Genomic DNA, 25,010 nt, shown 5'->3' with positions numbered 1-25,010 from the left:
ACGCAATGATTTAAAGACACAAAAACCTCACATGAACAAATCAGGCATCCATAACCTTTAATGCTCCTACGATACATATTCAAGAATTTCTCTCTCTTTCTTGCAGAATATTGTTATACTGATGAAACCAGAGTTTACACATTTTTAAAGATGGAATTGTTGGGGTTTTTCTGGTGGAGAAAAGGAGCTATATTTTGTGGAACAACACATCATATAGAAGCTCTATCCTCAACCTGATGAATTTACTACATTTCCTTCCCATTTAGTTTCACCCAGTATCATTTCAGGTAAATAGTTTGGGAATTAAAATTCAGAATTAGAGTTTTTATTTTACAATAAGTAAATTAAAATTTTACAATAGTGCAAAACAGTCATAGCGAGTCTTTGACCTCAACCATTAATAAATAAGCCATATGATAGTCAATTTACAAATTCTCTGAGCTCTTTGATTTATTGGTCGTTTGAGAACCATCTACTTGTTATTATTCTTCAGCTGGTATCATCCCTTCTCATGCGGTTCCAACGAGGTGTTCGCTTATCATTATCATCAATTGGGTAGTCCCACCTCGGAACCCGTTTGTCGTCGTCAATTGGGTAGTCCTTTCTCATGCGGTTCCAACGAGGTGTACGTTTATCGTTATCATCAATTGGGTAGTCCCATCTCGGAACCCGTTTGTCGTCGTCAATTGGGTAGTCCTTTCTCATGCGGTTCCAACGAGGTGTACGTTTATCGTTATCATCAATTGGGTAGTCCCACCTCGGAACCCGTTTGTCGTCGTCAATTGGGTAGTCCTTTCGCATGCGGTTCCAACGAGGTGTTCGTTTATCGTTATCATCAATTGGGTAGTCCCATCTCGGAACCCGTTTGTCGTCGTCAATTGGGTAGTCCTTTCTCATGCGGTTCCAACGAGGTTTACGTTTATCGTTATCATCAATTGGGTAGTCCCATCTCGGAACCCGTTTGTCGTCGTCAATTGGGTAGTTCTTTCTCATGCGGTTCCAACGAGGTGTACGTTTATCGTTATCATCAATTGGGTAGTCCCATCTCGGAACCCGTTTGTCGTCGTCAATTGGGTAGTTCTTTCTCATGCGGTTCCAGCTAGGTGTTCGCTTATCGTTATCATCAATTGGGTAGTCCCACCTCGGAACTCGTTTGTCGTCATCAATCGGATAGTCCCATCTCGGAACCCCTTTTTTAATAGGATGATCCCAGCGAGGGACTAAAACATCATACATGGTGTCCTAATGTGTATCAACAACAGAGAACACAATGTTCAATATTTTGCAAGAAAAACACCCTTGTAAAAAATAAACATAAGCGGAGGCTCCGGACTAATCCCGGAACAAGACTTGGCATTTTCTTTAATAATTTATCTTATCAGAATGCCAGAACCAATTGTTTCGTTTAGCCATTTATTTAAAGGACAATCAAGAAAAATAAGAGAGCTTAAAATTTAAAATTGTTTGGCCGTTTTTGATAAACTACTCACAGCAGAATAGATAAACGGTTAAAACACATCTAAACTGATAAAAAGTTAAATAGAAAAACATAAAACAAAGAAACACATAAGCGTCTTAAATGCATTCAGTTGTCGCATTTAAGTAGCAATTGAAAAACAAAAAACTGTTTCACTAATATACTCGGAAAACTGCCACAATATAGACTCATTGTGAAAAGTTGCGTGGTCCCATTTTTCAGATGTTCAAATATCAATTTTTGCAATATAAAAAAAATTTACAGTTTGCAACAATGAATGAATCTCATGACAAGGGAAAAGAATTGAAACAACTAATTGCCACGCGCAATGGTTTTCCGAAAATCTCTATAGAATTTTTAAATGGGGGGGGCTCAGTTTAAACAGTAGAATTAAACCAGCCCCACATTGTTTAGAACTAACCAAATTCTATACACAATCGATGATTAAAAACAAAAGCAAAAATGAACCCAGAATTAAATTCAAACTAGCGAAAAACTGAGGAACAAAGCTTTTTCAGTCATCACAACAAAAAATCACAAAAAGTGCAATACTAATTGTGGTAGCAATATCACAAATATATATCTTTATATATATATATATATATATATATAATTATTTATGTATATATATATATATATATATTTATATATATATATATATATATATATATATATTTATATATATATATATATATATATATATATATGTGTGTATGTGTGTGTGTGTATGTGTGTGTAAGAAACACTATCATGCGCATTTTAAAACGCCGAAAATCTGCAAAGCCAAAATTTAAAAAGCCAGAATTTCCTTTTCATATATTCTTTGCAAAAGTTGAATTCCATGTATTTTCGTCATTTTAGCACGTGCACGTTTCTTGTTCTTTTAAACATTACTTGAGTATGCACAATTCACTTTGAAATTTTGGCTCAGCATCTCCAATTGCTTTTCGGTTTTCGGTAAACGCCAGAAGTACCAGCGAATTCAAGCATAGTCACGTAACGTAAACGCAAATTTTATCATAGAATCTACGATGTCATTGCCGCCGCCTACTTAACGCCATGGTCCTGCACGGCTCTTAAAGTGCCCTACGAGAGTGGGTTGTGACCAATAATTAAGAGATTCTGAAGTTCACGTGCAAGTATTCGTAAATCTTTTTCACATTAAATTTTTCTCTCATCAGAATTTACATATTACTTGCGTGAATTTAACTTGTGTTTTCTCAATTTTAAAAGTGTTAAACCGCTCAAAGTCGTTAATGTAAGTGTATTTCACAGGGGAAATTAAGAACACATGTATAAACGCAGGCTGTAATCTTTAATTACTTTCGAAAAAATGCGCGAATTCGGGTTCCTTGCATGTTGTCAAGTAAACAGTAGAGGAACTAACATTTTTTGTTTTTATCGAAGACCCCTATGATAACAGACAGTAAATTCAGTACGACAGAAAACGCTTTACAAAATCTGGTACGACGTCCTTTAAGATTACTTTGGCATAACTTTTTGCTCGGACTTCTAGAAATTGAAACTTAAGAAATACAGTAAAACGAAAGTTAGAGAGATTTGAACTAACCTTTAAATTTGCTCGATGAACCGTATAAATGGAAACCGAAATTAGACCAAAGAGAAAAATAGTTATATGTACAGATCAAGATTAGAATTATGATTTGATTCTCTCAAACTAAGTTGATACCAAATTTAAAACAAAGATATTAGTCGGACCTGATAATCTTAGTAAACGAAACACCTTGAAAGTACTAAAGTTGTTATTCGAAGATTTAGGCATGAAAAAATGACCTGGAACGCATTTTTCGAACCTTACATAATACGTACGGATACACAAAACCTCTAGAAATCAGGCAACATTTGGGGCCCGTAAAAGGTATATTCTCAAACGATTAGGCTAAATTAAGCCCACAGGACTCAATTATCTCAATTTATGAAAACATAAGCTAGTATAAATACGGCTAATTTTTGAGCCTTTTTATTATCCCAATTTCTTGATTCTAAATTCACTTGCTTGTTACACAACCTTCGTTATCCTCAGCGGTAATAGGCTTTCCTTAGTTCGATTTTTCTAATTCTTAGGAATAATCGATAGAGTCGTTGTAGACTCAGAGATCGAATAGAGAAATGAAAAACAGTTAGGAGATTTTTTGTAGAGTACACTTAGTTTGATTCTAGCTTTGATTTAGTTAGGAATAAGGTCTGTGGTAACTTTGCAATCTTTAATTTATAAGTCTAGTAATTTCTTAAGTTTGAGTTTGGCTTTAATTCAAAACATAACAGAGCTACTGAGGAACATAGGTGGTTTTACAGCGATCATTGACTATTAAATTAAGTTAAGATCTTCCGGGACTTGGACATCAAGAGAATGTCTGCAGACACCTTAAAGAAGAGAGTTTCTGAGAGTATCAATCGCCGCGCTCCTTTGGAGACTGAATAAGTGAAGCCACCCTGAGGAGGTGAGTAGGACTAACCCCTGTAGTATGGATGGGCGAACCAAGTAGACATTTAACACGGTCTGCAGTAACCCTGAAGTACCTGATGGGCAATAGATCTTGCGTTCTTTTTTCAAGTGGTTGATACTCGTCTGGTTGGGTTGTGGAGTGAACTACGACGAACTTCGCTTCATCTGCAATTTTAGTAGTATTTACGGTCACAGATTTTTCTCTCAGTATAATTTAATTGTATTGGGAACTTGATATACTTCTCAATCACAGTAGCACCAATTTTATAATTGTTTTCTTTTTTCCCATACACTTAGCTCATATTTGAGGCTACAGAACTCTGGATCCAACAATATCATTACTATTTTAAACATACTGCCTCCTCCAATCTGAGTCTTAGAAGTAATAGAAGGGCCTGGTATAACCCTCTCTTTTATATAGGATAATAGACTTCCGAAGTTACCACTACTGTAGTTCTCTATTTTTTTGAATATTTAAGTATACACAAATTTTTGGGATTTGATTAGGGAATCTCCCCACCTCAATTTTTCAAATTCTACAGGACTTAGCGCGCTCTATCAGTGCAAAATGTCTAAATGAATCACTATCACTCTTTACTCTTACTTCATGACGTGATGCTGGAAACATGAAGTGGATTTCCGCTGTCCTGTCAGAAAAGAGTCCGGCCACTTATACATGCTCTGAATACAACTGTTCTTAAATAAAAAATATTTGACATCTTGAAGTTATCCAACGCACCTGGGTTTTGCCTCCATGATTATTGTGGTTATAATCTCGTGGAAATTAATCGACTCAGTCTTTGCGACTTAGAACAAAATTTTAAAAAAGCCTGACTGTTACCTGAAAATTTTTTTTTCATTTTTCTGACATGAACCATTTTGACATGAACCAGAAAACTTACCTCGATTTTTCAGATTATGCCTTTTCAAGTATTTTTCAGGCGTGTTCAGTTAAAAGTTCAGCCAGTGAGGTCTGAATTATCCACGTACATTTCAGGTAACTTCAGCTGTAGTTCTGATGGGAACGATTTGCCTGAATTGTTCAGGTAAATTCAGTTGTTTTTTTCTAGTAAGTTTCCCTGAACTTTTATTTAGAGTGTTTTGCACCCCGGTGGCAACGCAACCGCCACTGCTAAATTGTTATGGAAAAGTATTCTTCCTGAAATCTGTATTTCGATTAAATTTGCACTCACTAATTTGCCTCATTAATCGGTAGAAACAGAAATGAAGCCAAGGTTCAAATTGATTTTTTGTCCATTATCACTGCTAAACTGTCCAATTGATCACTTGTAGATCAAAAACTACCATTTCTCCAGTGTCCACTCTAAAAATCAATCACATGACGTAGACGTGCAAATAACATATAGTTGCACCCTACCTCTGGGTTACACAACAGAATGGCGAACCATCACGACCAAACTAGCCACCATGGATGAAGATAATAGTCAAGTATAAAATCAACTGAAAATGCCCTACCTCTGGACAGAAAGAAGTATTATATCCCAAAATTTTAATGTGCGGGGACGAATTCGATGGAGGAATAAGAAGAACGATAAGCAACTCAAGGAAAGAAAGAAATAATAGGAAGATCTGCCGATTTGGAAAATGGATGCAAGATTATCAAAGCAACATGACCACAAGTGGACAGTATCCCGTTGAGCGAATCGACTTAATGTCAACAGTATGATCTTTTATGCAGTAGAGGCGTGCACAATTTTCCATCATAGAAATCCACATATAAATGTTGGAACATGCTTATCTGGCAAGGTATTCTTGCATATCCGACGGCTATCTTGCAAGATCTTGCAAGAATCTTGCAAGATGGGGCGTAATCTTACAAGTCTCTTTTAAGATCTTGCAAGATAGCCGACTCTCATAGACTTGGGCATAACCTGGTTCACGAAATGTAAATAACATTCACTCTTCCATGAATTACAACTTTTGATCACTTCCTATTCATCATTGATTTTTGATAGTTCGCTTTTTGTTAGTTTGCTGTTCGTTTTGCCGTCGCAGCTCGAATTGCTTTTTATTCCCATACTTACTATTCCCATTCTTTCTTTACTTACTAGGAAATTAACTACTCTCTAATTGTTTCCCTTAACACAGCTGTTTTCTCCAGATGCAATTATTAGTTAAATTGCTAGTCATCTGCTCATCAATTTTTGGTTTATGCTTAACATGTATTATTAGTTTTACAGACAGTTTTTATAGCTCGTGCAATTGTTCCGACCCCAGTTTAGCAGGAGGGAGGAACTATACACTCAAATGCGTTTTTTTTACTGTTCAGTGAATTTTCGCCGATCGATGTATTCATCGTAGAGAATTGTGCGCGGCATCATTAAACAGCTTATCCAGCGTAAAATATAGAATTAAAAAGATTTTTTTTGAATATTTCTCTTTTGGAGAAAATATCGAGGTTTAAAGTTTTGTGAATAGTTGACGATTTCGGTTGATTTTGTTCAGATTTTCTGTAGGTTTAGCCCACATTTTTGTTAAATTTGCTACAAATTTTTAAAATTGTCAGCAATATTTCTTTGGTTTAGGTCTTAAGATAGAAGAGAGCTGCTTTAAGGAGAGAGCTGCTTTTTTTTCAGCTAAATTTTTGATAAATTTTGAAATTGAGAGTTTCTCATCGAAAATGCGGACAAATATGCTTTTTTAGCACACTTTGGTTAAGTTTGTCAAAAGTAGTGGCCTGAAAATTGCTAACCCATGCTTTTTTAACTCCAAAAGAGCGCTAATTTTGTTTCCGATTTCGATATGAGTCTTCTTTGACTTAAAATATTGCCTCTTTTTCGCTATTTTAACTCGATATTTATTCAAAGTGCATAATTTATTTCTGATATTTTTTGAGAAAACTTAAAACAAACAGGTGTTTAGCAGCTGTATCTGTGCTAGTGTTGTTCTCATCGTGGAATCTTATAATCAAAAAGTGTTCTGATTGTATTGGGGCCCGATCTTTTTTTTCGAAATATTTTTGCAAAATTTGTTATTCCTATGATAAGTTCCGACTAAGAAGAATTCAACCCAAGGTTCAGTTGACGCAAGGCCCAGATACATGGAAACAAGCACCACTGAACATAACATAGCTTTTGAGTATGAACGCATAACTTTTAAGTCTTTGACAGTGTTTTTTAGAAAAATTGAATTGAATTTATTTTGCAGTGTCCTGTCTGAGTCTCACAGATCCAAAAATGCAATTGGTTTCTTGGAATGCAACAAGCAAAACTATACCGTGTGCCTTTGTTTCAGTTGATATAAAATGGCTATTTTGACTCCTTAAATTTTTTGTTTTAAGAAATACTCAGTGAAATTTTGTAATGTGTGCACCTGCTATGCCATACCACAGTCGACCTGTAGACCCAGGTTAAATTTTTCCATGTAACATAAAATTTCATTTGTGTAATGGTTTTAATTTTAAACAAAATTTCTTGACTTTACTAATATGAGTTTCCAAAAAACGTTGATTTTTGCAATCTTGCCCATTGTTGAGGTTCAATTCTGTTTACCAGACAAAATATCACATCAATGAAAAATCTGGAGGTCTAAGAAAAACACAATCAAACACATGTAATGATCTCTGCGAATAACTTATGGTTCTGATGGTTGCGACACCGTTCTCTCGCAAAAATTATTAGAATATTTATTTTAACCTTTTTTGTTAGTCTTTTTGCAGTCGTTTAAAATAATCTAGATGAAGAAGCATCTCTTTGGATCCTTCTGGCTGGAAAGAAGAACATTTTTTGTATTTCATGTTTTTCATATTACAGCTAATAGTTTTAATATCAGATAAAACATTTAATAAAAATGAAAGGTTTTTGAACCTTTTGATACTATTCCTGATTTCGTCATCATTTAACTTAGTTTCATTATTGATAGGTGTCATCAACTTTTTGCTGATCCAGACCGTCAAACTTATGTTGGCTATATATTTCGATTGATGTTTAAAGGGCTGAGATAATTTGTTTTCGTAAGAAGTTTCATCGAGTTATCGATCCTGGTCAATATTTCACTTTTTTTTCACGTAAGACCTTTACAATGAAAACCAATTGATAATCAATTGGAACCCATTAAAAAAAATAAAATAAATTCATTGGATCACAATTTTTTTGGTGCTCAGAATATAATAGTTTTAATGGCTTCAATGCAGTTGTTTCAAAAAATAGTTTCTTAAATTTTGGTTTTTTTCGTGTTCATTGTTTCATTGTTTTTTTGCAGTGTTAAGACTAAGTCTCACTAATAACAAACTCAATTTGATTATTATGGAGTTGCATGCTGGTCTTTTTTTGTTTTAAGTTGAAACCTTGTGGTTTTGTTGACTTTTGAAATTATTTGTTTTGAAAAAGAATGAGTGCATTTTTGTAATTTGTCACTTATATTCTTTCTGTCAACAGGTAGCTTAGTCTCTGTGAAGACAGGTCGTATCTTCTTTCTAGCGAGTAAAAAATCCATTTTATTAATTTCTTGTTTTCAACTAATAGGTTTTTGGCTTTGATACTAAGCATATTCATCAAAAATTTTCTCTTTTGGATATCTGCCGTTTTTAGAGGTTGTTCTTTGTTTCCTTGCCACAGTAAAAAACTCATGTGGAGAAAGCATGGGCGTTGAAGTGTTGCGAAATTTAATCTATAATGTATTCAGTGAATTGATTGTTGTTTTAACGGCTGCGACACCGCTTTATTGCCAAATTGTTCGATTTTTTGGTGACAATTTGCCTGTTTTTCTTGTTCTTTTGTAGTTGTGTGACATAGATGATGACATGTTAGAATTGCTTCCTCAAGAGGATAGTTCTACTGGTTTCATTTGCTTCCTCATTTTTACATCAAGAGTTATAAATGAACCTTTTTAGTGATTTCAGCTGATACCTAATGATTTTAATCACTTAGAAATTTATTGTTTTCAAAAATGGAAACTTATTTGTGAACTTTGCTCTTTCTGCAATCTTTTTTTGAATTGTTACTGTTTGAGTTATCTTTTTAGTAATAAACTGGTCGATTTGTTTGGTTTAGTTGTTATCAAGCCATTTTTATTTTGTCATTGTGTTTCGTTTTAAACATAGACACCAATTTTTGAGTTCAATTATTGTTTGTTTTATTTGACCTCTGCTTTTGTCTTGTCCAGTAGTCTCGTTTTTGGCAGATTTCATCAACCCACTAATGCGGCATTACTTTATTCATGTAGTGGTTTGTTGAACAATGTGTGAGTTTTCAGGTTGGTAGACCATTATGTCGAAAATGCGGATGAGCGGGGTCAGAACATTGTGTGCGTACGCACATTACCAAGCCTCCTTGTTCTATTTAAGCCCCAGACCAAAACACAAAGACCCGTTACAAAATAAATCCCAAAAACCATAAAAAAATTAATCGACATATACAATTTTTTACGGGAAATTGTATTTGGAGTGACTGACGATGGGCTAATTGATTAGCAATAGTTTAATATAAAAACGAACTAAATATAAAAGATACGTACCTGCATCAACAGAGCACACTAATGCCTCTAGGATTACCCAGAACAGAATTAAACAGCAGTACTTGGCCATTTTTACTCCTGAATAACAAAGTTGACTGAAAGTCGCGAGAGATCTTTGCAACAAGTTGCAACAAAATCTAAGCATTCTCTCCACTCCGTTTATTACAATTGGAAAAAAAGAGAAAAAAGTGACCCCCCCCCCCCCCCAGCTGAGCTGTTATAACGGTTATGGGCCCAACCGCACGTGCTATGTTTTACATAGTAATGTGCCATATATCAACTCAATATTTTTTGTTGAGGGTAATAAAAACAGAGGGGGGGGGGGGGGGGGGGGCAGGATAGATCAGAAGGCTGAATGAAATGCGTTGAAAGAAAGACTGAATCTGGATAGGACTGACAGTCAATGTATTCAATTTCTACACTTAATTGAAGTGTAAAATATTGTGAAAAGTTTTCCGGTGAAAAGTGCTGAGATGTTTCAAACCAATCACAGCAGTTCTTGCGCTTTTAGTGGTGAATGGTCTGAAAAATCTTTGCATTTTCCCCCTAACATCTCGACCCGAGTTCACCCCAATTTCTGATTAAAAACTCACAAAAGCAAGAACGAGTTTAATTCTGAAAAGTTTTTTGTTCCTAAAAATTTAATTTTAAATATCTTTTTCTATAAAGAATCTTTTTGGCATAATTTAATTATCCATAATTAACTATATAAAAGTTTACTGTTGAAAAGATCCCCTTTTAACTGTTTTGTTTATTGCCACAAACTCAGCAGCCCACGCAAAGACTTTAGAGCCGAATTTTAAAATTCAGCTACCGTTTCTTATGACGAGCTAGTTATTTCAGTTGAGAAAAAATTGAAACTGAAAATTATGTTCAATTGTTTATCGAATGAAATAAAAGCACAGAGTGTTTTTAATTTCAATAAAATTTGTTCATTTGTTACACGACACAACAGATTGTTTTTATTGTTTTTTAATTGATGGCGGTGATTATATTTAGATCAATGCCTGATTTTTATCTATCAATTTTACCCGAAGGAAAAGGTTACAAGCTATAATTTGGGGACAAATGGGGTTCATTCACACCTACGAGTGCTTTTATTGGACACGCAACATGCTTTTTAACGTAGGTGATTTAAATTAATTGAAAAATTGACAGCTTTAATTTAAACCAGAAGTGAAAAAGAAATAAACTACCCTAATATGGAAGGGGGTGGGCTTAATCACGAAATTATTAATATCCTTTCTTTTTTCAAGTTTACACCCATTTTGAAGGTCATCTCAACAAGCTCTGATCGTTTCTAACTTTTTCCAATATATCAGGCACTCTTTACCGAAGTTTTAGGAAACAGTTTAGAGTTGCCCAAGTTCTGGCTTCACGGGACAATGAGTTAGTTCTGATTTCGAAATATGAATAATTACAAGGAGCTCGGTCCCGATAATGTCCATTTGTGCATAATATGCCGAGCTCTCTCATCAGCCATTTTCGAGTTTATCTCCTACCAAATGAGGAAGAGATGGGAAACTTACATTCAAGCACATACTGTTCGAAAATAACTGGTATATGAAATAAAAAAAAACTCGTTACGAACTCCAACTACCAAATGAAATAAATAATGACGCATTAGAAAACCGGTGCGACTTGCTATTAATGAGACTGCGGGACAAGACACAGAGTAAAATACAAACAACAAAAACCATTCGGAACATCTATAAATTTATTATACATATTTTTTTTTCAAAAACAGCAAATATTACTTTCACTGATAGGTAATACTTTCGAATTGAGTTTTTATTCACTGATACTGTTTACCAGAAAAAACCTATGAACCTATAAAGTAGATTTTTTGTGGTCTTCAGTTAATAAAAAAGAAAAAAAAATCGAATTTGACTTACTTTTTTGATAAGCAAAGATTGTACTGCATCTACTGTCACCAGAAGCAGTGAACTCCGCAAAATTTTTTTCTTGGCAAAATCATTTCTGACTTTTTTTTTCTTGTGATACGTTTGTGAACATGTTAGAAGTTCAAATAGAAATTATAATGACACATTCTTGCTATCTATGTTCTTAACAGATGTCAACATATCCAAGTAGGTTCTTGTGAGAGCAGAAAATGTCTTTACACTGAAGTTGTGGGAAACTGAGCGTATGCTTGCTCAATTGGTTTATTTTAAAGTTATTTTTTCTAATTGTGTCATACAAAAAGAAAATTTGAAAATAAGAGCCTTAACACATCTTCAAGCATTTGGTTATGAAGGCAAATGTTTCAGCAATTTAAATTCATTACATTGCGAAGCAGACCTGCAATTAATTTGGCTAATTTGCCGCCGTGGAATTCGGTAATGCTCAATTACGGAAAACAGACTACATCCTTTGTAGCCTGAGTTCCGCAAAAAGGGATTTCTTAAATCTGCGGAATAGCGTTAAGTTCAAAAGCAAAATCTTATTTGGAATCTGGTAACTGAATGCTTGAAACTGGTAGCCAAATTCCACAAAATTAAACTCAACAAAATGTAGCACTCAATTTCACTGTTTATACAATTAGTAGCGCTTAAATATAATCGGATAAATTCATCTGCAACACTGGTTATTATAATTTGAGTTGAATTTTTGAGAAGTTTTTTTGGAATTTTTAAGCTGTTTGAATTTACGGGCAAATATTTTTTTATTATAAACTTAGTTTGGTAATTTCAGTAAAAAGAAATTTGGTTAAGTTCAAAAGTCGAATTCAGGCTATGAGTTTAGTTGTCTGAATAGCAAATTTCATTGTTGCTTATTTTTGCAGAATTCGTTGACTAATCTTCCTTCCAATTAGATTAACTTAGTTTTTTTGCTTTGTTAATACATGGGGTCTACATCAACTTTGTGGAAATGGATCACATTCAAAATCCAGAAAACAAAGCTCGTAAACTGAATTCCGTTTTTGTACGTAACGCAAACCTTTTTTTATCAAATTCATTGAACCAAATTGAAAATAAAAATTGTTGCCTCAGCTTAACGTTTAGAAATAAATAAGATACTTCTAAAAGCATCAACTCAGATCGTGTTGGCGACAATTAATTTGGTTGGAGTTAATTGCAATTAGGTGTATAATTAGCTGCAAAACCGGGGTTTTATTGATACATATCGTGGTTATAATTTGGTGGAATATGGTTATCAAAATGTGGAATTCAGTTACCGGAGTTGATAACGGGATTCTGTTTTTGAACGTAACGCAAACGCGCAAAATTAGGAAAAACCATTTTTGCGGTTTTCAACCAGGGCAAAATCAGCCAAGCTCATTTCATGTCTGCCTTTTCGTTGTAATGCTTTTTTAAAAAAGTTTTGTCGCCAATTGATTGTTTTCGAATTTGAGCATCTGCTTTAGCGCATTCTGTTGTTACTTTGTTTGTTTATATCAAGATTTTATGGCTTTATCTAAGATGAGATTCTAAATTTGGAAATTGCTATCAAGCGTTGTCCAGCTTCATTTGGGCACAGTCAATTTTGGTGGTTCTTTCTTCTTCGATTTCTTAGACTCCTGTTTAGTGGCAACTTTTCAAAAATTTTACTCATTTTCAGGGCTATTTGCATTGGTTTTTTACGGGGTCTATTTCCACGACACGAGAAACGACTTTTCAGTTTTCACTGGACCGATAAACTAATCTTAAAATTCTGTCGGCGTTTAAAACACCATTTGTCTTTTAAGGCTTTTTCATGCTTATAGTTCATGTAAACTCAGTAAAACTGTAGTTCGAGGATTCAATTCGCTTTTTTCGACATATAGAAAGCATAACAACGTGTAAGCATTATCGGTGTAAGCATTAAGACGTGCAAAGCAACAAGTGAAAGCTTAGACGGCAAGGTTTTTTCGATGCTCTTTTACTGGTTTTTTGTCTGATGTTATTGACGTAAAATCAGTTCGTATTCAATCGGCAATTGTCTAGAAAACCTAAAAATATTAAGCCGAAAACCAGCTTAATCGATACATATCATGGTTATATTTACTTAAAATTAGGTTAAATGAACTTTTTCGTAACTTTCTAGGTATATTAGAGCGTATTTTATTAATTTAGAGCGATTTCTATATGCGTTTAAAATACTGGAATCTGATTGGTTAATATTATTCGTTCATTTACTGCGTAACATCCTCCGGCCCGGAAGAAGATGTTGGGAAAACTGGTACAAGTTTTACAAGCGGGCGGACGAGTGAACCGGTAGACGTTCGTAAAACGGCGGAGCGCGCGACGCTATCGGAGCCGTAACGGAGTTCCACAATCCGAGCGGTTGGGTAGTAACCCCTAGGGTTGGTTTCCTCAACTATCCAAACCAAGTCACCGGTCTTAAGGTGTTGCTCGGCAGGCGTCTGCCACTTAGAGCGTCGGTTCAGCGTCGGTACATACTCTCTGATCCAACGGGACCAGATCGCATTAGCGTATGACTGCGCACGGACGTAACGTTTACGATGGTTGAGCTCATTATTACCGACAACAGACGGAATACCGGTAGAGTATTCACCTAAAAGAAAGTGGTTGGGCGTTAAAGCGTTCAAATCGCACGGATCGGCGCTTACGGGTGTTAAAGGACGCGAATTGAGAGCATTCTCCACGAGACAAAAGGTGGTATGCAGTACCTCATCCGTGAGGCGACGCGTGCCAAGAATAGTATACAACACGCGCTTGAAGCTGCGTACCAAACTCTCCCAGATACCACCTTGATGTGGTGCGCTGGGTGGATTGAACCTCCACTTAATACCTTTGTGAGCGAGCTCAGCTGCAATGTTGACAACGTTCCACTTTTCAATACTTTCTCGGAGTTCTTTCTCCGCTCCAATAAAGTTAGTGCCATTGTCCGACCAAATCATGGCAGGTGTACCTCTACGTGACACAAACCGCTCAACTCCCATAACACAAGAACTGGTGTCCATGGATGTAACTATCTCGACATGGACAGCGCGAGTAGTGAGACAGGTGAAGAGGAAGCCCCACCTTTTCTCAGTAGTACGGCGGACAGTAACATAGAATGGCCCAAAGTAGTCAACGCCAGTGTTCGTGAAGGGAGGAGACTGGTAAGCAAGTCTCTCCTTAGGTAAGTCAGACATGATTGGTTGCATAGTTACAGCTTGGAATTCTCGGCATCTCAGGCAGTGTGCTTTGATGGAACGCAAGGATGATCTTAGTTTCAGTACTGTGTAGTGTTCCTGCACAATTGATCTTAGGTATTCAACGCCCTGATGATAATGCTTTACGTGCGTGTGTTCAAGGAACAGTTTTACAAACGGATGACGTGCATCTAAGATGATTGGGTACTTTACGTTAAACCCAACTTCAATTAACCGCTTGATGCGGCCCGAGGAACGGATTAGCCCATTTGGACTAATAAACGGTGAATGTGGAGCAATTCGGCTACTCCGTTTAACGAATTTATTGTCAAGAAGATCTTTTCTTTCGGCTTTAAAAGACTCTCCTTGCACCAAGTACTGTAGATGACGCTCGGCTTCGTCAAGCTCAGTAGGGTCAGTAATGCTACCATCGGGGTTACGGTAGCCGGCATGTTTCGGCAGAAGCCGGAGAACGTATGCGGCAATCCGCAAGTACTTTTGATAAGAACTAAACTTATCAAATGGGAATAAAGACGGAACGGGAATTGTCTGTTTTTTAACAGATGTAGCGAGAGAGACAGTGTCTTCTATGATGGCTGCTTGGTTGACGCCAAGTTTGATGTTATTAATGACGTCTTTGTTCGGTACGAAAGGGAAACTTGAGTTAGATAAGAAATGTGGACCATTGACCCAACTGCTTAGTTGCAAAACCTCAGCGGACATTCCACGCGTGCCAGCGTCAGCTGGATTATCCTTAGTTGCGACGTGGTTCCATTGGTCAACGCTGGTATACTCCAAAATTTCACAAACGCGGTTTGCAACAAAGATTGGTTGCTTTTCATTAGAGTTTATCCACTGAAGAACGGTCGTGCTATCCGTCCACATGAATACTTGGTTAACAGTTACAGTAAGTGCCTGAATAATTTCGTTCTTCAGCCGAGCGGCAAGTAGAGCTGCTTGCAATTCCAGTTTAGGGACAGTCATTACTTTCATTGGCGCCACGCGCGCTTTCCCCAAAACAAACGCAAGCTCTGTTTTTATCTTGCCCGTAGGGGTTGTTACTCGGGCTCGAAGAAATGCGACGGCACTAAAAATATCCTGGGAACTGTCACCGAACATATGCAACTCTGTATTATCAAAGGGTCCACTAAAGTAACTTCGTGGAATTTTGATGTTTTCAAGCTTTGGTAAGTCCGCACTCCAGACCAAAAATTTTTGAACCATGTCCTGTGGGAGCTCGTCATCCCATTGTTGTCCTGTGACACGCCAGATGTCTTTTAAGAGCAGTCGCGCAGCGACGGTAAACGGTGCGACAAGACCAATGGGGTCAAAGACTTTCGAGACAAGACTTAGGACCAAGCGTTGCGTGAGGGACTTGGTGATGGCGCAGCTTGTACCCCGACTCACAACTAAAGTGTCATTAGTGTGATCCCACTTTAACCCTAGCACATGCGATGAATCCTCCTGACATGAAACAATAACCTTGGGCTCAGTAGATTGAGGGGAACCATCAATTCGGTCAGCCAGATTTGGTACATTGCTTACGAACTTTGTAAGTTTGAACCCACCGAGATGGAGAAGATGTACCAATTCCTTCGATCTATTGATGGCTTTCTCGGGAGACTCCACTGAGTCAAGGTAATCGTCCATGTAGAAGTTTTCAAGGACGGCTTTTGCAGCTTCGGGGTAAAACTTGGCATTGTCTCTCGCAGTGCGTTGTAATGCATAGTTGGCGCATGTGGGCGAGTCTTTAGCCCCGAATATATGGCGCGTATATTGATACACTACAACGTTAGTTGTGGGGTCCTCCCGCCACAGAAAGCGAAGCGATGGTTGGTCTGATGGTAATACACCAACCTGTAGAAACATTCCCTCGATGTCGGCAGAGACGGCATATGGATGTTGTCGGAAGCGAAGAAGTACGTAAATAAGGTTTTGGAGCAGATCAGGGCCAGTGAGCAAAAATTTATTCAGTGAGGCGCCATGAAATTTTGCTGCTCCATTGAGCACCCTACGCACCTTATCCGGTTTGTTCGGGTTTAAAACCGGATGGTGGGGTAGGTACCACTCTTTATCGGACCGATTCTCAACCTTGTGAGCGTCCGGAACCTCAATTACATATCCCTTGTTTAGGTCTTCCTTGATGGTACTAGTATACTTCTCTCTAAGGTCTTCATCCTTAGCCAATCGTTTTCCGAGAGATTTTAGTTGCACAAGTGATGAGAAGTAATTGTTTGGGAGCTTGGTGTTATCTGCTGCCCAAAGCATTCCGACATCGTATCTCAGGCCATTGTGTATGGTGGTACTCTCAAGGATCTCGTGAGCCCTTGCGTCTGCTGCAGATCTGGAGTCGACCTGCTTGTTTTCCCCGAATGATTCAATGTCGTACCATGACTTTACTTGACTTGCTAACTCATTGTCTTGTTCGATATTCACTTTAAAGCACGTTGAGGTTAAACACGAACTTGATGGTAACGGACCGCTTAAGACCCAACCTATGGGCAAGCGTACGGCAACGGGTGAACGCTTCTCATCGGCAGAGAAGTATTCTAACGGGCGGATGGCATGATAGACATCTTGTCCGAGTATCATCTCAATGTCTTTATAGGAATATGTCACGGAATCAAGGACTGCTAAGTGTGGGTAAGTCTCTTGCAGGGCCTTTACATTAATTATATCTGAGCCGACGTTCAGACTCTCCTTAACGAAAGGGTTGACGGTGAATGGTTCGAAATCCTGATGTTCTCTTGGTTTCACAGTAACTTCAACAATCCTAGTGTCAACTACCTCTTCGGTATTAATACCCTTGACAGTTAGCTTTAGTGCTTTACCGTGCAAACCGAGTCTATCTGCGAGACTACCGGCCACCCAAGAGTTACTGCAGGCGGTATCACACAAAACTAAAGCCTTGGTATCTAAACCGGACGAATTGACCAACTGCAATTCAGTCACCTGAAGGAGCCCCTTAACATCAGTAACAGATGACATTGTTGTGGTCTTATTAGGCTGGAGTTGACTAGAAGTTGCTTTACTTTGACCTGTGTTGCCAGAAGACTGGATAGTATTGGGATTTGTTGACTGTTTCGTTGGGAAAACCCTATCTGCTCCATGCAATAGTGAGTTATGCGAACTATTACACCCTTCTGCTCGGCACTTTCTTGGTTGAGGACACTGGCGGAATGTGTGCTTATCACGTAAGCACGAAAAGCAAAGTTTATTATCGGCCACCAACTTAGCTCTCTGGGTTGGAGTCTTTTCCTTGAAAACTCGACACTCCCATAGCCGGTGGTTATCTTTGCATACAATGCATCGAAAGTAAGTATTTGTGGAAGCAGATGTCATTTGCTTCTTTGTTTCCCTTTGTTGCGAATTTGATGCAAACACTTTTGAGGCTGTTTTGGTCTTTGTTACTGAAGTGATGTTCTCTTCAGGTTTGGCCTTGGTTGCGCTTTGTTTCATAAGATCATGGGCCTCAGCCTTTTCTTTAAGCCAATCGTTAAAATCAAGGAGGGTAGGCTTAACCCAGTGCTTCTTAACCGTAAAGAGTGACCATGACTCTTTCATGTTTGGTGGTAACTTCTGTACCGCTTGGTTAAGTAGGGAAGCGCTCTTCAAATCAGCCTCATATGATAGTGACTTGAAAACCCCAACGAGGCTGGATATGGCTGCAGAATAGTTAATAATGTTATCACTATTGTGCATTTTAAGAGGCGGAAAGTTGCTTAGTTTATCCAAGTGTGCACTTACGACTGCCTGTGGCTGGCCAAACTTACGTTCCAAAGTCCTTAGTGCATCCTTGTACATTAAACCACAGTAAGCAAACTCGGCGATTGCAATCTTTGCTTTACCGGTGACGAGGGTTTTGAGGTATGTCAATTTAACGTCATCAGTTAGCGATTGAGAGTCAATCGCGCTTTTGAATTGACCATACCACTCGTGCCATTGTAATGGATCGCCATTATACTGAGCAAGTTTCCATTCTGGCAAGGGGTCATTTTTCTTGCTGGTTATTGCATCAGCTAATTCCCTAATCAATGACGCATTGTCCGGTATCGGAGGGGCAGGTGCAGACACCTGCGGACCACTCCAACTCAACGGAGTGGGCCCAACATAAGGGTATGTTGGCTGAAAAACCGGAGTGGCCAGACCAGATACAATATTACTTGTAGTTGCAATCGGGTTTTCCTTATGTGTGCCGGATGGTGATTGCATATCAATCAAAAGGGGTGAATTCGAATATATTTGTTGTGGAAAATTAGTGGCTGATGGTGCAATGTGTGCCTGTACATTTGGAGCAACATTATTTACGGTAGTAATGTCTTGGTTGACTAATGACGGTCTGTGCTGTGGAAACTGCCAGTGACTCATATTTGGCACAAAATTTTGGCCAAGAGGGATATTGGGCATATTTGGGACAGGCGGAGCAACGGAACGTACAACTTTGTGTACTCGGTTATTATTATTCTGAAATGTTTTGACGAGAGGCTGATTATCCAAAGTGGCTTGTGGGATGGGAGCAGTGAGGTTAGGTGCAAAGACTGGGTTCGGAATCGGAAGGACGTTAGGATGAGCGGGTTCGGAGTTGTGCTGTTGAATGTTTGGACTTGGTGGGGCGCTTGGGTGCAGGGGAACGTTGATTGCGGGGGCTGGATGATTTGTTGTCGGAAAAGGAGGAAGAGTGGCGTTTGGTGCTCGGGGGACAAAATTAATTTGTTGTCGTAAGCATATACGCTGGGCCGAATTATTTTCGGGAAGACTTGATGTTTCAGGTCCCCTGGATTGCGAAATTTGAAGTTGTGCGTTGGGAAAAACCTCGGTTGCAATATTCTGATTTTCTTGTGGTGCGGACGTCTGTTGTGGAATGGGCTGTTGAATGGGCGGTGAAGAAGCCCCTGGGGCGTGTACAGAAGGCGGCTGACTATCCGCGGTTCCTTGGTTAGTTATGCTTGGGAGCGCCGTGCCTTGCTGGCCTGTTTGATTCATTTGCGCCCTCAGGTGCGCCTGGTACAACGCCTGTGTGTTAGCAGCAGCCAAAAAATTTTCAGGTGGAGTATAATAGGGGTCGAGTTGCTGCAAGGTTTCATTGCTTAAAATGTAATTGCCTCGACAATTTTTTGGAATGGAATGCCTTGAAATTTCAGTGTTCTGATCTTCCACTGTTTTGCCGTTGTTGTGGCTAGGACATTCTGGAGGGTCAATCATAACCTGTGGTTCGCTAGTTTTCTCCTCATTGTGAAAACTTAAAGCAAGTGAGGTGTTGATCCAATCTTGGACAGCCTTTTCACTTCTCATTGAGCTCCTAGCACTTGCAGTTGTTTCAGATTGGCTACCTTTAGAAACGGCGTCCAGCAATTCAAATTCTTGCAGAGTTGCCTCTGCCAACCGTTTCCTGTTGTTTTCCTCCAGTTCATCCAATTCCATTTGCTTTTTCTGTTTAGCAAGGCGAATGGCTGCTTCATTCTGTTTTTCAATTTCTTCACGCTTCATCTTAGCAATTACGTAATCATGTTTACGCTGACTAGATGTTTTTGACGATGTCATAATTGAGGGAAGTCTAGAATGAATGGAAACCCTCGGTTCCTGAAACTCGCTCACTTTATCATCAGCAGAGTTGATGTAGTTTCGTGCTGAAGTGAGTATCTTGTCGTTCTTAGTTGTCATTGCGTCCAAATAAGACTCTAATGAAGGAACAAGTGCACTTGGATCTTCTGTTTTTCCAGCAAATGCAATCAGGTCCTCATTTTTGTCTACAACGGTCATAAATGCTTCGTTGCACTTTGTTACTAGGCGTTCAACTTTCACTCGCCTACTTTGACTATTTATACAATGAAGAATATCTTCATGTATAGCATGCAATTCAGCTTCACGCTTTGACCTGGCAGCGTACAACTTTTTGACTTTTTGATCAAGCCTGTTAGACATCATGATGTTATTATTTGCAAAGACCAGCAAAACTACCACTGCACACGGTTATCTATTATATGCACACTCCAAAAAAAATGAACCCACGCAAAACAAACCCACTGTAAAGACATCAAACACAGCACACTGTAGACAGTCTGTAAAACAAACCACCCAAAGAGCAGAAAGGGTCGCCGAGCACACAGTGCCCAAAAACAGAAATGGAGCACTGAACGCTATGCGTTCAACGCGGAGGGAGGTAAAGGACACACGGGAAGTCGAGCGAGCAACGCGCGACGAAACGGAGACGTTACAGACGGGAAGTCGAGCGAGCAACGCGCGACGCGATGGAAACGGACAGAGGCGAAGTCGAGCGAGCAGTGCGCGACGGAACGGAAACGGGGCGTGCGGGAAAGCGAGCGAAAAACGCGCGACGCAACGAGACGGGACGGTGGGAACGAACCGGCGGGAAATGAAGACGGAAAGAACTATGTTAGCAGACCACAGCAAAAAACTCAACCAAACAACCTAGCCGTAACTCCAGAACAAACTTAAGTCACACCCTAGGAAGAAGGAGAGAAGCTACTGCAAGACAATCTAATATAGTTCATTATGGGGCTATAACGACAAATTTAACAACAAACTAATTTACGGCAATGCAGTAGTACACTAGAAGAATGAAAAGGTACAGAAATTTACTAGCCGTAACTCCAGAATAAACTTAAGTCACATCCCAGCAATACCCAAACCAAAACAACCGATCAACATACTAACGGTATTAAACAAGCTACAGCAAAATTGAATAAACTACAATAGTGTGTTTGTAGACTAAGATAGTTGGAAAAGTCGAGAAACAATCCAGCCGTAACTCGAGAATAAACTTAAGTCACACCCTAGAAGGCAACAGGACCAAACCAACTAGCAATCGTACAGGTACACTTAAACATACAGCAGCAAAATCAATATACTACAACAGAAGGGCTAGTAAATTAGTAAAGTTGAAAAGTCAACGGACAATCCAGCCGTAACTCGAGAATAAACTTAAGTCACATCCTAGAAAGCTATAAGAACTAAACAACAAACCAGCATACTAGCATACTCAACATACTACAGCAAAACAACAACATACTTCTTCACATATGACATAGTACATCGAAAATCGGAAAAGTAGCGGAAAAAACGAAAGGCGAAGTTTTGGGAGAGCGACGTTATTGAAAAAAATGTAACACGGAAAATTGAAGAGAGAAAGGACGAAAAGGACACGGGCAAAACGGTTCATAAACGATCGACGAGAAAAATTATGGGAATTCGATCATTTTTTTTGTAGGCCGGAGGTTGTGAAAATTTTCACAACTTTTTCTTGTTAATTGAGTTTCACTCAATTTACGAACCTTCTTGCTGGAAAATTGATTTTTTTTGTCAAATTTTTATGCTTTTGTTCAATTTCTCTATTTTTGGTCAATTTTTTGGCAATTTCTTGAATACGGAACGGTAATCCAGTCAACTGGACGGTTTTGAACTCAAAAGTACGGTTTATCAATATTCGGTATTGATTTTTTGCCATTGCCTCAAAATTGACCAAAAATTTTCAAAATTGAACAATTTATCATAATTTTCTCTCAAATTTCTCTATGTCAGAGGTTTTTTTTTGATATACAAACCGACTATATCAATTTTTTCGAATTTTTGGGAAATCTACCAAAAATTTTCAAAATCGATGTTTTTTCGTGTCAAAAATTATCTTTGTGGGGTCCCCTTACCTTATTTTTTTTTCTACAAAGATCAATTAAATTTTAGTACCCCATGCAAGATCCAAAAAAAGTTCATGGGGTGGTTTTCTTGCCGTCTAAATCAAATATAAATACATCGAATTATGATATTTCATTTTAAAAAAATTGGAGATTCTGTCTTACAGTTTTGCGGCTAAGCTCAAGTCCTCTTTGACGTCCATGTCCTGGCCGATCTCAATTCTTTCTCCGGTCCAGCCTCTGGGGTGCAGGTCCAGTTACACCTTTGCCTCAAAATAATTGAGTTTTTTCAATTCATTTCAGTAAGCGCTTCAGTTGTGACTTCCTTTTAAATAGGGCAGGAGACCACCATTTTCAACACCTGTTACGGCAATTCTGGCTTTCTCGCAATCCACATTGAGTACAATCCGAGGATCGGCCTCCAGCGCATCCACATTTTGGGAAGCCAGAGCCCCCGCTGTAGATACAATAGCTGATACGGCCCTCGGTTGTTGATTGGCACCAGGCGGGGGAGATGAGGCGTTTTGGAATGCAGCTAGCAGAGCTCCTTCTCGGTTCAAAAGCAGTGTGAAATTCTCTCCTCAGTATGAACTAGGACCGGGGTATACACTAAAGGCGGCTCAAATAAGGAGCGGCACCATGTAAACTCAGTAAAACTGTAGTTCGAGGATTCAATTCGCTTTTTTCGACATATAGAAAGCATAACAACGTGTAAGCATTATCGGTGTAAGCATTAAGACGTGCAAAGCAACAAGTGAAAGCTTAGACGGCAAGGTTTTTTCGATGCTCTTTTACTGGTTTTTTGTCTGATGTTATTGACGTAAAATCAGTTCGTATTCAATCGGCAATTGTCTAGAAAACCTAAAAATATTAAGCCGAAAACCAGCTTAATCGATACATATCATGGTTATATTTACTTAAAATTAGGTTAAATGAACTTTTTCGTAACTTTCTAGGTATATTAGAGCGTATTTTATTAATTTAGAACGATTTCTATATGCGTTTAAAATACTGGAATCTGATTGGTTAATATTATTCGTTCATTTACTGCGTAACAGTTCAAATCTGGTGGGTAGCAGCATGATTTGCGAAACTTTTTTTAGCTTGCATGTTTGTTTTCGATGGTTTTTCGGGTGCTGAAAACTTTAAGGAAATAAGATCTAGAACACGGGAAACGTGCTCTCAATGGTGCTAAACTAAATGTTGCAGATTTTGGTCACATTTTTATTGTCATCAACTTTATGATCAAATTCTGCATTGGATTATTTTCGCGCATTAGATTTTCCTTGCACATTATTTTTAATTTTTGTCATTTCTCCAACCAAAGCAAAAACGTCTCTTTTTGTACAAAATCATCATCCGTTACAAAAAATGCGTTGCAGAAAAGACGCGTATCAGGTAAAAAATACCAAAACTGAAATTCTCCCACGTAATTTTCATTGAGTGCGTTGACCATTGACTACGTTGATTGTAGTATATTTCCCAGTTTTTGCATTCCTATTTTTCCAGCAAATATCAGTTATTACATAATGTCTGTATCAATTTGACGCATAATCAATTGAATGCCGTTTTATTAAAATACTGATTACTAATTTTGTCATGTTTGAAACTCCGGCTTTTGAATGCAGACGTGACTGTGCGTTGGTTTGTTATTGTTTTTATTTGATGGAATCAAAATGTTTGGACTTCCACGTTTGAGTTTACCAAATTTATTCCCAAGCCAGAAGACATCAAGTGTTCTTATTAAGTTTGATCTTTTTGCGAACAGATTCACGGTAAGCTAATTCCTATTTAAATTTTGTAATAAGTTATAAAAAGTCCTTTAATTAATCTTTTCTTTCTGACAGTTAACACGCTTAAACCTGCATTAACTTAACCTTTACCTAGAAGATCGAATTTTTATCAACTTTATATCGTCTTCTAGCTTCTAAGTTCAGGCATTAGAGATGGATCTTCTAAAAAAAATTACAAAAGCATTTGGAAACCAATAATGAGTGATCAAAGGTCAAAGTTCAAATTAATTTTTTCTAGTGAAATAATAATTACACTTTCAGCGGAGTTAAGAAGATTTTTGAATGTCAATGCTAATTCATCGAAGCTTTGCGTGCTTTGTTAATGTATAGTCTGACCCATAAAATTAATTGCGTGATGTTTAATAAAAAACATGTTTAAAAACACCGCGTCTAGAAGCCGCAGTTAGATTTCGGTTTAAATTTTTTTAAAAATCTTATGCATACTGTGGTTAATCCAAAAGACCAGTTCAACTTTCTCCAATTCAACTGTATTCGATAACGGTAAAAAAGCGATGATTCATTCACAGCTGTAGAGAGATAGAGGCGTGACCAGACAATACCTGTCAACGCTATGTACAACGAACAAAAGAGATGGCAATAATAATAAGAATTGACATAATATAATCTTACTGCACGAATACGCATGAATATTGAGAGACTCCGAGTGGGTAACACCGGTGGCTCATAGATTGCTTCAAGTGGGCCAGTAGTATAGTAGTATATAGTTTATCAGTGTTTATAATAGTAGATTATGACTAGGTTACGTCCAAGTGTGAACTCCTGCACCACACATACCATAAAGCCCACCTTCTTGAGATGTCGAATAATTAGAGAAAAGTTTAAAATTTAGTGAAGAATTTAAGAAATAAGTTACTGTTTTTTCATTAAGTTCATTGTCGGTATTATATCTTGGATTTGAATAATGCTGTTTGTTTCTATACTTTGCTTCATTTTTTTGCTTTAATTTTTGTGGGTTTTTTCTTTTCTTTGATTTGCTCACTCAATCTATTCTTTTAGTATACTTTATATGCCAGTTTTATCTGTAGGTTTTTGATATTTTTTATTGGGT

General features: G+C 37.9%; 2 protein-coding genes across 7 annotated transcripts in view; one reads left to right on the top strand and one right to left on the bottom strand.

Moving 5' to 3' along the window:
* Positions 1–25,010, top strand: part of LOC142353595 (uncharacterized) — a 74,989-nt gene that overhangs the window by 7,833 nt on the left and 42,146 nt on the right. Inside the window, exon 1 of one of the 6 annotated variants that reach the window (XM_075405882.1) lies at positions 23,663–23,923. The exons of the other annotated variants lie outside the window; for them this stretch is intronic. Within the exon in view, the coding sequence (XP_075261997.1) occupies positions 23,825–23,923 (99 nt within the window). The 5' untranslated portion in view covers positions 23,663–23,824. Of the gene's footprint in view, positions 1–23,662; positions 23,924–25,010 lie in introns of those variants that run through there. 6 annotated transcript variants of the gene reach the window in all.
* LOC142353600 (uncharacterized) lies at positions 296–10,149 on the bottom strand. The gene is made up of 3 exons (XM_075405887.1): positions 10,140–10,149; positions 9,420–9,497; positions 296–1,220 (listed from the first exon to the last, which is right to left on the bottom strand). The coding sequence occupies exons 2-3, from the start codon at positions 9,487–9,489 to the stop codon at positions 490–492; spliced, it is 801 nt and encodes a 266-aa protein (XP_075262002.1). The 5' UTR covers positions 9,490–9,497; positions 10,140–10,149; the 3' UTR covers positions 296–489.

Source organism: Convolutriloba macropyga, chromosome 14, assembly GCF_964194025.1.
Source record: "Convolutriloba macropyga chromosome 14, txConMacr16.3, whole genome shotgun sequence".
Taxonomy (NCBI): domain Eukaryota; kingdom Metazoa; phylum Xenacoelomorpha; order Acoela; family Convolutidae; genus Convolutriloba; species Convolutriloba macropyga.
This window is presented reverse-complemented; position numbering and strand designations above follow the sequence as displayed.